Source organism: Trichomycterus rosablanca, chromosome 4 (assembly GCF_030014385.1).
Source record: "Trichomycterus rosablanca isolate fTriRos1 chromosome 4, fTriRos1.hap1, whole genome shotgun sequence".
NCBI classification, from domain to species: domain Eukaryota; kingdom Metazoa; phylum Chordata; class Actinopteri; order Siluriformes; family Trichomycteridae; genus Trichomycterus; species Trichomycterus rosablanca.
This window is the reverse complement of record NC_085991.1, coordinates 37,081,211-37,095,032: the sequence shown is the minus strand read 5'-3', so window position 1 is coordinate 37,095,032 and position 13,822 is coordinate 37,081,211. Positions and strand designations below refer to the sequence as shown.

Below are 13,822 nucleotides of genomic sequence, written 5' to 3'. Positions count from 1 at the left end.
TACTATTTACTGTGTACTGTATTACAATTGTATACAATTTAATGTAGTTGTATTTAATTGTACTACAATATAACTGTATATGGCCATAAAGAGCATTGAGAAAGGTAATGTTACAATACAATTTACAGTGATTTCTGTAGGTAATGAAATCTAAAAACCTGCTTTACCTACTTTACCTACCTTAAACTACTTTAAAACATGCTTATCATCGTTGATTTATCATCATTTCCTAAACTCTATCACTTCCTAAACATTTCCACTCTATTCATTTATTTATTTTTTAACAAAGTTAAATTTAGGCCCTGGGGTGATGCAGCCGTCTATTCCGCTAGCCTAGCATCACCTAAATCCGGGTTTGAATCTCAGCGGTGCTATTGGGTGGCTGGTCATCTACACAGACATGATTGACTATGTTTGTATTTGGGGGTGGGTGCCCAAAACCCTGCAATATATTGGTGCCCTATCTATTGTATTTTAATTTCCCGAAGGAGCTATTTCGTTATGACACTGTCCAAGATAAAGGGGTTAATGTAAGTTAAAAAATCATTACATTTTGTATGGCATAAAGTGTTGTCACTATTTCAGTAGGCACCATTGGCTGATCCTAAGTGTAGGTCCAACATTATGAGTTAACCTTAAAACTACAATGCAGAGGTTCTCAGCCTTGTATCAAGTGGGCCACAGAAAGCTGCAACAGTTACATTAATTTGGCCATAACGGCCACACCAGTTAATCAGTCTATACTAATAATAGGCCTAAAGTACAGAAGTGTGGGCCACACAAAGTGTGTTGCAGAACACTAATAGATAATGGGCTGCAGGTTGAGGACCAATGCTGTATTGACTGCTATAGTTTCTAATTATAATGTAGACATTCACTTGAAAAAGTGTAGTTGTGATGTAGTAGAGACCACACATCCCGTTTTATATTGTTTAGCTGTACAGTAGCTATAGTATCCCAAAAACTTGGGTTCAGACCTCTCTGTTGGTCAAAGTTTAATGTGTCCACATGGATTTTCTTTAGGTACACCAGTTTCCTACCACATCCCTGAACCTGACAGAAAGTAGATTTCATTCATTTAGTAGTAAATGAATAACTGGGTGAGTGTGAAGTGTACTGCAATTGATTAGTACCCTATCAACGGTGTGTGTGTGTGTGTCTGCCTTGATTCCCGTGTTTGTGAGTGGTGCTAAACCAACCGCAGCCCTGATCAGGATAAAGCCATTACAGGAAGTGTACATTGGTACATGCTTATGTGAGAGTGCTCACCGTTAACAGACGAGGCCTGCTCGTCTGCGCCTTCTTTTCGTCTGATGCTGCCAACGTAAGCCGTGCTGTGGTGGTGCTTCTTTTTGTTCTTTATTAGAATTTTGCCCAACAGCTCCTGTGGGCTGGGTAACTGCTGCCCTGGTAACAGCTGCAGCAAATCACATAACATTTAACTTTATTACAAAAAGTAAAACAATAAAAAATTTTACAAATGCTACAATTTTTTTAAGTAAACTGGCTGTTGGATGATATATTTCACTATGACCCAACAGTATAACATTATGAATAGATAAGCAGAGAACAGGAAACTAAGTTCAGTGTATGATACAACTCAAGGCAATGACAGACCTGTTGAGGCAAATGCTAAATGTTACAGCAAATATAGACAGATGTCAAGGCACTTAAGTCCCACCCTTCACTTTTTACTCACTGGGTATTTGTCCAATGGATCGATGAGCAATGCATCACCAAATATGGAGCGACAGTATTCTGCCATCTTCGCCTGCTGCTTTGCACTGATGGACACATAAGATTATAGAGTGTGTCAAAGATGGTATGAGCTTAAGCTTTTGAAAAGCAGAGATTCATGTGTCTACAAAAATATATGTAATATAGCAGTCTCAAGAGTTACTGGTTACACAAGATTCATCAGTTGAAGTCTTGTAGTGTCAAACACACAGTAATGGGCAATTTTATATCTCCAATTCATCTCACTTGAATGTCTTTAAAATGTGGGAGGGAACTGAAGCTCCTGGAGAAAACCCACACAGACACAGAGGGAACATGCAAACTCTACACAGAAAGGACACAGACCGCTCCACCTGGGAATCTAAACCAGGACCTTTTTGCGGTGAGGTGACAGCGCTACCCACCAAGCCACCGAGCCAACCAACTGGCTAATATAAGTCAGCCTCTTAGATGGAATTAGTTGTGACCGTGTGTGGCGGTCTTGGCCTGCTGTCCAGACTTAAATAGGTCATAGCAGAATAAAGAGATTTGAAAACTGCCCAGTGTGATGGGCACACCCATACACACACAGTGATGGGCACACTTACGAGTCGACATGGTTCTCAAAGGAGAGAATGACGGGATAGGGAGAGGTCTTGAAGGCACTCTCAGCGATGGCCTCGATCACCTCCTGCAGACAGACAGAAATAAGCACGGGGGAAATTTCCAGCTGCACGAAGGCAGATGAAGAAAGCAAAAACAGAATGAATTAGGCAGGTGTATGTACCTTGAAGGGGATTTCTGTCGTCATGGTGAATCCATGAGTAATAATGGGCTCTTCATCAGGTGGACGACCTTTCCAGCAGTCCAGCTCAATACAGCGGCAACCGGTGAGCAGAACCTGCCTGTACATCTCCACTGAAGATGACCCTGTTAACTGCCCAACTACACACAGAGGAATAGAGAACAAATAAAACGTATACGCCTGCATGTACGAGGTAGTGGAAGAAAAACTACAGCAGCTAGCTTGTAAACTTCAACCTTTTATTTACAGAAGACATAGATTCGACCACCAGACAATCACACTAAATGCAGTATTCTATATTCCCCAGGTAAGAAATACATCCCACCAAATTTTAGAACAGGGCTTTAATCAGATCAGGACTTTAACCTGTTCCATTACCTGTATTTGTGTTTTTATGCGGATTTAGCCCCATACACTAAAGTATCCCTTGTAAAACCCTATAGTTTTAGATGACCTGTATTAAAGTTATGATAGGGGATTTAACCCCATCCCCAAACTATCTTCGAAAGACCCTGTACTGTCACAGATATGTGAATTACGATGGGGGATTTAACCCCATTCCTAAAATACCTTGGGAGACCCTGTTTTCTCACAGATAATCTTTATACGGTCAGCCCACCTAAGTAGGAGAAAGATGACTACGACGTAATATGTAAATACTAGTTTAAATTCAAATAAAACAATAAAAGATACCATCATCATGAGAATGCTGATTTAAACGTGCGTAAAACTGAGTGGCTCTCAGCTCCTTGGGGAGTGAATTTCATGGCTTTGAGTCATGGTGGCTAAATCCAGGTACGCCACTCTTTAAGCGTGTTTTGGAACCACTAACGTATTGCTGTCGGATGATCCAAGATCCCTGGTTGGAACGCGTCTAGTAATTAGTCCATTAAGATCAGGATAATCAAGACCATGAAGACATTGAAAAACCAATAAAAATCTTAAAATCCCTTCTAAAAGAAACAGGTAGGTAATGGAGTGATTAAAGTTCTGGTGTAATATGATTCCACTTTCTTGTATGGGTCAGGACTCTAGCAGCAGCATCCTGAAGTTTCTGAGTAGATCGTTTGGGAAAATCAGACAACAAAGCATTACAATAATCAAGTCCTGAAAAGACGAAGGCATGCACTAGTTTCTCACTATCGCGGGAGTTAGAATCTCCCAAACCTTTGAGATATTCAGAAAATGGTAATATGCACATTTACAAATAATACTGAAGTATTTTAAACTGAGCTCACTCTCAAAAATGACAAAAATGATGATTCTTTACACACTGTTTGGCCTCCAAATTCATAGAATCCAGATAAGCCAGTATGTCCTTCATTTGTGTCTCACTACCCACAACTAAAATCTCTTCTCTCTCTGTTTAATTGCAGGAAATTGCAAAGCTTTTTGTAAGCATTAGATCTGACTTGTATGATTAATTTCTCTGCTGTAGGACGATCACCAAAAATCAGCGGGATCTTAGGAATAACATCACAAACACTTATGCATGGAAAGTTGATGCTCCTTCAATCTTTAATGATGGAGTCTCTGATGAGCAACGTTTTGGGGGGTGGGTACTGATTACCAGTCTGGGCAGTCGACTCTGCAACGTACGTTTACGCCTGATGACCCGACTGCCTAAATGCTAAGGCTGTGTTTGACGTGTAAATTTTAACTGCATGACTGTATACTTGCTTTTACTCAGTAGAATGGATGTCCACATAATTTTGACAATGTAGAATGAGCATAAAAAAAGAGAGAAGCCAGTGAGGCCAGTAGACACGAGTGATTTAAAGACCAAACATTCATGAGACAAACGATTCTATGCTTTTAAGACATGCGATCTCCATAGACAAATGTTAAAGTGTGTCTTTAAAGCCAACATTTAACAAGGCACTGCAGCGGGATGTCACCTTTCCTAAAGGTCAGTTCACTGAATTTCGCAAAAGCTGCTTCAATCATTTGTAAGTGCTAATACTCTAAAATGGAATGACTGCAAAGCTCATCGCAAATCTAAGATCACCAGCCCAAGTGTCAGTTAGAGGGGTATAAAGCACACTGCAATTGAGACTATGACATCTAGTAGAAAGATTTTTAGATAGGTGAAGGCTAATAGCAGCAAAGGGGGGGATGTGGCAACTCCACAATAACGTCCATGATCTTGGTTGCCATTTACAGGTATGTGCATAGATCTGGACATGATGTGTTTGTGGTGGCCAAATCAAGAAGATCCAGGACCAAGTAGAAGTACTCAAAACCTAAAGAATTGTGTATTACGTTCTTGGTTAATTAAAGCAGTCTGATATTGCGCAGTGTAATGTGACTGAAAGCACATCTGGATTGGCCAGTGCTAGAAGAGGAGAGCTTACTGGAAAACACTGGGTCTGTCTGAAAACCTAGTGAGCTGCCTTGCTGCATACTGCCTACCTAGACAGCTGCCTAATTAGAAAGGATTCTAATAAAACATCAAACTTATGAGGCAGGTTATTTAAACGCACTACGCAATTACGTCACTGCAGTTTTCGCTTACTGAGCTAACACAGTTAGCCTCAGGCCATTCAAACCAATGGGTTGAGGTGGCACAACCTGCTGGCATGCCAGCTAACATCTCCCTATGTGTACCAAAAACGTGGGGATCGCCTTCACCGCTAAGAGAGCATCGATTTCTCCTTCATTATTCAGTCAGTTTATCACTTCAAAATAAAGCATCTTAGGAGGCAGCATTTTAAGGCATCTAGGATGATGTAATATGCTGTCTATGTAAAGGGCTCTCTAGGTTTTCGACAGACCCTGTGTGTATATGTATATGTATATTTGAATATAAAGTGAGTTTACCTGTGAGGTAGGTGTTGTGTGAAGAGTTGATAAAATAATGAGACAGCGGTTGGTTCATGTCATCTATGATGTCAAACCTTTCAGAGGGAACCACAGCGTTTTCCTCTCCCCCCAGATATTTACTGAAACTCATGAGAGAGATCTGATCTACACAGAAAAAGAAAACACCCACATCATTCTACCATACAAATTCATCACTGTCCTAATCAATCTCTCTGTGTGTGTGAGTGTGTGTGTGCTTACCTCTCTCGAGCTGCCTAGCGTTGGTCTCATAGTTTTCCATGAGCTGTCGTACCTGCTCTCGTTTGAGGGGTGGGTAGAGCACCTCATTTAGTCGCGAGTCCCGTTGCTTGCGATTGATAAAATCCATCATCTGGTCCAGAGACAGGAAGGGCTTCCCTTTCGATCCACTAGGCGCACACACAAGCGGTTTTCACTTCACTGAAATGTTGCAATCCTGCTGCCGCACTCAGCTGTATGTACACCATATGGCCACAAGTATGTGAACACGTCTACTAATTATTAAGTTCAGATGTTTCAGCCACACCCATTGCTAATTGGTATATAAAAAAATCATTTATATAAAATAAATCGTGTGCTTTCGACTCAGTATGGGAACAGTCCTTATTCTGTTTCAGTATGACTGTGCCCCTGTGCACAGAACAAGGTCATGGTTTAGACATGGTTTGAAGTTTTTGAGGCAGTTGTGAAGGAACTCCAGTGGCCTGCACAGAGCCCTGACCTTAACCATTCTAAACATTTTGGGATGAATTGGAATGTTGATTGCAAGCCAGCCCTTTTTATCCAACATTTTACCTTATTTACCTCCCATTCTAGTAACTTCCAGTCCAAATTGTGAATCTTCCAATCTAAGCAAGGAAAGCTGGATCACCACATTCCCCCTCTGACATGCGTCCAATCTGCAGCCACTTCTTTTCACCTACCAGTGTTGGGTTACCACACAGAGCCGTATTACAAATGGAGAGCCATGCTAGGCTCCGTGTGACTCCCCTCACACTCGTGCAGGCACACAAAACAGTTCCAGAGATTGCATACCACATATCGCAGCAGCAGCTGGAAGAGACCCTGTCCGACCTTCTCTCCCTCAAACATGGCCACTTGTGTTTTGCTTGGATGCCTGGCCAGGTCGGTGGCTCGTGAGTTAGAACACCCCACAGTGGTGCAGCGCTACCTTAGCACCTTTTACAACCAACATTAGTGCTTAATCTGATAAATGTTCTTTTAAATTAATAAGCACAAATCCCCACAGCTGCGAAAGGGACAATCAACTCTGTAGTAATGCCCATGGCTTTAGAATCATATGTCCAGCAAGCTCAAGGTCAGTGTCCACATGCCTTTGGCCACATAGTGTACTTTGTTAGTATTTCTACTTTACAAACAGAAATCATGTTTATTAAACAGTGTATTTTCATCCAACACTCACGTCTCCATGATGATGCGGTCAATCTCCGGTCTCAGACACAGGTTGTTCATGAAGCTTTGAAATTTGTCCCAAGTGAACTCCTCCAGCCTGATTCCATCTGCCTAAGATAGACACGGAAACGCAAAGCCTATTTAAGCACATGTTTGCATGGCAGTCTTGTCATAGCATTTGAATGATTTTTCCACCTTATGGGCTTATCGCTGCCCATAAGATGGGAGATAGTAGAAGTGTTATTCGCAACATAGCAGAACTCTAACATGCCAAGTTATTGTTACTGTTTATTTGGGTTGTTGGGTTGCTTAAGTCCATGCGTGTGTGTCCACATCGTTTGAACCCTCTAATTAAAACATCTTCCTGTGTGTCAACTTACAAACCAGATTGAACATTTTAGTCATGCAAACACTGGTTCATTTCCACCAGCTGAGGGCAGTACGCTGCAGCAAAAAAGCTTTCCGTCACAACTAGTCTGCTTTACTAGTACAGGACTGGGATGTGTTTATTGCATTGGTTTTAGATGACAGTAGACATTGTGTATTCTGCTTTGTATTAAGAAAATGAAATCAAAAGTAAATGTGAGCACTTATTCATTCAGTCATTCATTGTCTGTTTTACTACCGCTTTTTAGTGTTGCAAAAGACAGGAAACACCCCAGACAGGCTACCGTACCTAGGGGGACTTTTAGTAACTCCAATTAACCTGACTGCATGTCTTTGGACTGTGTGAGGTAAACCAGAGGAAACCCACACAGACATGGGGAGAACATGCAAACTCCACATAGAAAGAACCCAGACCACTCCACATAAAAATTTAACCCAGGACCTTCTTGCTGTGAGGCGACAGTGCTACCCATGAGCCACCATGCCACCTGAGCATTGATTAAAGGATAAATAAATAATGACTCAATACCCTGTTAGCTATTAGGCCACATTTCTCCAGCGAGGTCTCCACTCGTCTCTTGTCAGAAAACATCTTCAGAATACTGAGAGAGAGAGAGAGAGAGAGAGAGAGAGAGAGAGAGAGAGAGAGAGAGAGAGAGAGAGAGAGAGGAAAATGTAAATACAATAAATGGCATTAACAGCATCATCAGTTTTTGCATAAATTTTACTGTTTTACTGTTACATCACATTAGGTTTCATTGAGCAGAACTGAAAACAAAAGTATATAGATGAAGGAAAATCAGCTTTACGCAGTGTGTACAGTGGATATAAAAATTCTACACACCCCTGTTAAAATGCCAGGTTTTTGTGATGTAACAAAAATCTGACAAAGATAAACCTTTTAAGATTTATTTCCATCTTTTATGTGACCTATAATCTGTGCAATTCCTTTAAAAAACAAACTGAAATCGTTTAAGAGGGAAAAACAAAAACATGTGGTTGCATAAATATGGACACTTTCTTCTAATTGGGGATGTGCCCGTGTTCAGAATGTACCAATCAAATTCAATCCCATGTTTGGCCATAATTGCAAAAGGTATTTTTGGTGCAAAAACAACATTGCGCATCATAGATCACCACACCCACAGTGAAGCATGGTGGTGGCAGCATTATGCTTTGGGGCCGTTTTTCTTCAGCTGGACCCGGGGCTTTAGTCAAGGTGACGTGAATTATTTATTTATTTTCATTTTAACGTCATGTGTTACACACTTTGGTTACATTCATGACAGGACAGGTAGTTACTGGTTACACAGGATTCATCAGTTTTTTCAATTCACCTCACTTGCATGTTTGTGGACTGTGCGATTAAGGGAATTATGAACAGTTCCAAGTATCAGTCTATTTTGGCACAAAACCTTTAGGCTTTTGCTAAAAAGTTGACGATTAAGAGGAATTTCACCTTTCAGCACAACAATGACCCAAAGCATACTCTATATAAACAAAAGAATGGCTTCACCAGAAGATCAAAGTTGTGTCCAGACCTAAATCTGATTAAAAATCTGAGAGACCTGATGAGGGCTGTGCACAGGAGATGCCTTCGCAATCTGACAGAGTTGGCGGTTTTGCAAGGAAGAGTGGACAAAGATTGCCAAGTCAATGTGCCATGCTGATAGACTCCTACCCAAAATGACTGAATGCTCTCATCAAATCAGAAGTATTATAGAAGAGAATGCCTTTAGTTGTCATATATACATATACAGGTGTACAGTACAACAAAATTCTTTCTATGCATATCCCAGTTTGTTTGGAAGTTGGGGTTAAGAGTGCAGAGAGGGTTAAGGGCCTTGCTCAAGGGCCCAACAGTGGTTGCATGGCAGAGCTGGGATTCGAACTCTCAACCTTTCAGTTGATAGCCAAAGCTCTACACACTAGGCTAGCACTGTCCCTTATTAGTTTAAGGATGTGCATTATTATAGTTTTTTATTTTTATTTCCCGCCTGAATGATTTCAGTTTGTTTTGTTTTTAATTATACAGATTATAGGTATATCAAAACCACATCAAAGGTAGAAAAACTTTATGATTTAGCTTGGTTCCTGGCATTGTAACAGGGGTGTGTAGACTTTTTATATCACTATATGTGTGCAACATCGATCATCCTTTTATGAGGACCATTGCTAGAATACCTGACATTTTGGCCTTGTGGAAACATCTGGTTGGTCACCATGACAGGAAAGAGATTTGCATAATGTTTTATGTATTTGCATATATAAAACTGTACTGTCACCATATATAAAACTGTACTGTCAGTGAAGAGCTGATGCCAATCTCATGTAAAACTTACACCAGGATCCCAAACTCTCAAGTTCGAATCTCAGCTCTGCTACTGGCTGGTCGGGAGCAAACACAGACATGATTGGCTATGTCTGAGGGAGATCGAACCAAGGGGTTCCTTATTCACTGCTTCTGCAATTTTATCCTCATGCTTTACAGTGTGTGCAGAATACAGTGTTAACAACAATGTAATATGGCTCAGCACTAATTAATTCTCTAATTTATTTATTTATTCATTTATTAGGACTTTAACATCATGTTTTACACTTTGGTAACATTCATGACAGGACGAGTAGTTACTTGTTACACAAGTTTCATCAGTTTACAAATTTAATGTCAAACACAGTCATGGACAATTTTGTATCTCCAATTCACCTCACTTGCATGTCTTTGGACTATGGGAGGAAACCGGAGCTCCCGGAGGAAACCGGAGCTCCCGGAGGAAACCCACACAAACACTGGGAGAACATGGACCGTCCCACCTAGGAATCGAACCCAGGACCTTCTTGCTGTGAGGCGACAGTGCTACCCACCGAGCCACCCCAATCCATTAATTAAAACAAGCCAACATTCAGTTAAATTATCCTCTAACACCACAGAAGCTCACTGTCTAAAGAGACTAAAGACAAATGCTGAGGGTGTGTACTGTACTCACTTCTTAACTGAAATTTTACTGTCTTGATTCGCTTGCAGTCTTAACTTGGTGTACCTGTGAGAGAGATTCAAAAATAGAAAATAATGCAGACTGTACAGAATTTTAAATATGTATGGCACTCAGATAGTGTGGGTGCCACATAACTTAGATTTAAGTTAATCTTCACTGCTTAGGCTAGCTAACTAGCAGGGCTGGGTGATATGACAAAAAAACTCATATCTCTATATGCTTTTGAGAAGTGGCGATATACGATACGATATGATATAATGTAACTTAACAAAAAGTACTAATAATAAAAATAATTAATATCTGTAAGTCAACATATCCCTTGCTGGTAAATATGGTACCATATGAAAGCTTAAATTGTCTTCTGATAAATTCTGACTAATTACAATGTTTATTCATATTGACAAAATTTATATCAAACAAACCAGCAGAATCTCACAATCACATTTATGTTGTCCGTTTTACTTCACATAAATGAGCATCAAAAAAATCCCGAAGAAGTTTAATATTTGATCGATTTACTATCATTGCAAAATGAAAACAGCAGCACCGCGACTCGGATCAACCACACCGTAGCATAAAATCATAACCGCTACTTACCTGAGCTTCTCTTCTTCAAATTGAAACGAAAAATACACCGTGTGTCGTTCCATTGGGGATAAAATCTGCTTTTCCTTCATGTTTCCAGAATATTTCCAGGATATTTACACAAAACTCGGAAGCCGAACCAGACAACTGTACCATGCACGGGTATTATTTTTGTATTAAATCTTCGCCACTTCATTTTTCTCCATAGTTGCCTGACTTTTTAGCTATTAATGAGGTAGACCTGAATGAGCTTAATGAACGTTCTCAAATGGTAACTTGTATCCTAGGCATAGTCGATATAATGAATATGGTCATTTTCAATATTGTGTAAAAAGTAATATAGAATATATCATTATTTGCGATATACCACCCAGCCCTACTTACTAGCAAACATTTTTACTTTGGAGAGGATTTTAAAGCATAGACAGATATTCCAAATGTATTAATATTACTGACATTAAACAAGTAATTTTTCTATTAATCAAACATTATTTTTTGCTAATGAAACAGGCCTGATGGCTTGCATTACATTATCCAGCCAAACTGATTTCTATTATGATTTTAAAGCATATTAACAAATATATATTTTTTGCTAATAATAAAAGCTTCAACCTTAAATGTTTGAGAAATATTTGACTTATTATGCTACATTGCTAGTTATCTAGAGTCATAACCAGACATGTTTCTGAGTACTCTACATTAATAGATATTTAGTAATATTAGTAAATGCAAACCCAGCTTGCATTAGCTAACCTGGCTGTTTTTTGAGATGTAATTAAGCATAATAGTCATAACTATTCAGAAACATTACTAACAATAAAACGCCTTTTAACAAACATGAACTGTACAGGAACATTTCTAAAATATAGAGTCCAAACCAGAGTCCAAATCTTTTTAATGCTCAGGTTCAGTGGTCTGTAACTCTTTTACTGTGACCTTGATCAGTCCAGAGTAGGAGTACAGTGGCGTGTAAAGCGCTGTGAGCTAAACAGTGTATAATTAAAGTTCTTATAAAAGGGTTGCACAAAAGTGCTTGCATACATATGCAGTCTACATTTAGTGCTTCAAGTCAACACACACACACACACACACACACACACACAAATGCATTACTTACGCTTTGACTAAGAAGGTGTTGCGTGAGGCATTTTGAGACAGTATGTTTGTAGCAAGTTTAAACAGCTCTTCGGTCCACACCTGAAAAAACAATCACACACACACACAAATGCAGAGTTAAAGAAATCATGAATGAGTAAAAGAAATAATGATGGAACTCCATTAATGTCACTTTTTAGGAGTATAACTAAGGGGGCAAAACGAGAAGTGGCAAAACTGCTTTTGCACCGGCTGTTCCTTTGTTTCATATTTTTTGGCTTGCTGCTGACCAATAAGACAAACTGTTTGATATGACAAAGTAAAAGCAACTCAGGCAGTACAAACAACACTTTTTAAAAATATTTTTATGCATTTTCTCCCCTTTTTCATAATTGCATTAGTTATGAGAGAGTCCCTATCCGGCTTTTTTAATATCCCACCCCTATCTAAACAACAGGCTAATCGTTGTTCATGTGGCTGCTCAGTCCAGCCGGCAGGCAGAGCTAAGATTCGATACGATGTATTCGAGATCCCAGCTCTGGTTCCAGCGAGCTCTGGTTTACTTAACGTGAACAATGCTTAACGTGACTTACTGTACTGAACAATGACCGAGGAATTCAATTAGTGGGGAGAACTTATGAGCAGTAATAATTAAGAGAGGTTAAGTGTTCATATGTTGTTCTTTTAGTAAATTAATTCCCGTTAAGCTTTCTTTTCATAATAAGAGTTTTAGACTCTCTCGGAAAAGCTGATTCTCACAATTTCTCAGCAGCCCGAGCTGTAACACAAGTTTAAAAGTGAAACAGTGAGCAACACACAGCTAAACGCAGATGTATGTTATTTTATACAAATGCAGATTCATGTTGTGGTGCTCTACGAGGTGTCATCTCATGCAAATGCACCCTAACCCAGAGTTGCTAACCTAGAGTCCAGATTTAGGGGAAGGGGGGAGGAGCATTGGAATGTATTTAGAAAAAAGCTAGATGAGATGACTATAATAGCCAATTTAATAAAAATGTGTTGCAATTAATTAAGTTTCACTGATGAAGCAAAAAGTAATGATCATGATTACAATACAATTCATACAGCAGCATTTGGGCAGTGTGAGAAGGTTGTAAAATACTGAGAGTAGGTATAGGGTGGCTGGTTGCTGTACATACCTTGGCAGAGTCCTCCTGAACAATCTGGAAATTGAGGAAGTTGATGTTGACCAGGTCGTTGCCGTAGACAACCGTGAACATCTTACTTTCCACGTTGGGGTCAGGGTTGGGGTCACCCTTTCCATAGCCCAACACTTCACGTATACGAGTGTCCTACACACACACACACACACACACACACACAGTCAGATTCACGTCCATAACTGAAAAAAAATGTAAAAGAAGACTTTTCATAATAATAAACTCAGACAGCAGCAGGAGGCTTTGGTGTGGGCAGCTGTGGCTCATCAGTTGGGACACAGTGGCTTAAGAACCCACTGTTCAGCCAAATTAGTCATATTCATTTACCTCTGCTGCCTGAACCACTGCCATGCTAACCAAAGAGGGTGGCAGGCTAGAACCAGTCCTCCTGCAAAAAACGTAAAGCCACAAACTGCTTCTTTAAACTGCCTTACAGCTTATGAAGTCTCGTTATCTTCTATGTGTTCCTCCATTACTAATGCCAGAACATCAAGCAAACAGCAGGGGTCGCTGTTACAGCGGCAATGAGGAGAAACCCTCTCCGACCTGTCATCCCTCAGACACAGCTAGTCTGCTGAGCACCTGGCCAGGCTGGTAAGCCCACCAAAGTTTAGGAGCTAAAACTCTCTCTGGTGTTGGAGTGGCAAAACACTGTGGTTGACTAAACACGTGATGCCATATGAAAATGTACACCAATCAGGCATAACATTATGACCACTTGACTAATATTGTGTTGGTCCCCCTTTTGCTGCCCCATATGCAACAAACTGTGATGCACTGTGTATCCTGACACCTTTCCATCA

General features: G+C 40.1%; 1 protein-coding gene across 1 annotated transcript in view; it reads right to left on the bottom strand.

The window, feature by feature from the left end:
• plcb3 (phospholipase C, beta 3 (phosphatidylinositol-specific)) overlaps window positions 1-13,822 on the bottom strand; it is a 107,294-nt gene that overhangs the window by 18,716 nt on the left and 74,756 nt on the right. Inside the window, exons 4-14 of the mRNA XM_062993283.1 lie at window positions 12,999-13,151; window positions 11,861-11,940; window positions 10,150-10,203; window positions 7,692-7,764; window positions 6,786-6,886; window positions 5,585-5,751; window positions 5,342-5,488; window positions 2,504-2,661; window positions 2,325-2,407; window positions 1,700-1,784; window positions 1,270-1,417 (exon numbers count right to left, since the gene is read on the bottom strand). Of these exons, the coding sequence (XP_062849353.1) occupies window positions 1,270-1,417; window positions 1,700-1,784; window positions 2,325-2,407; window positions 2,504-2,661; window positions 5,342-5,488; window positions 5,585-5,751; window positions 6,786-6,886; window positions 7,692-7,764; window positions 10,150-10,203; window positions 11,861-11,940; window positions 12,999-13,151 (1,249 nt within the window). The remainder of the gene's footprint in view (window positions 1-1,269; window positions 1,418-1,699; window positions 1,785-2,324; window positions 2,408-2,503; window positions 2,662-5,341; window positions 5,489-5,584; window positions 5,752-6,785; window positions 6,887-7,691; window positions 7,765-10,149; window positions 10,204-11,860; window positions 11,941-12,998; window positions 13,152-13,822) is intronic.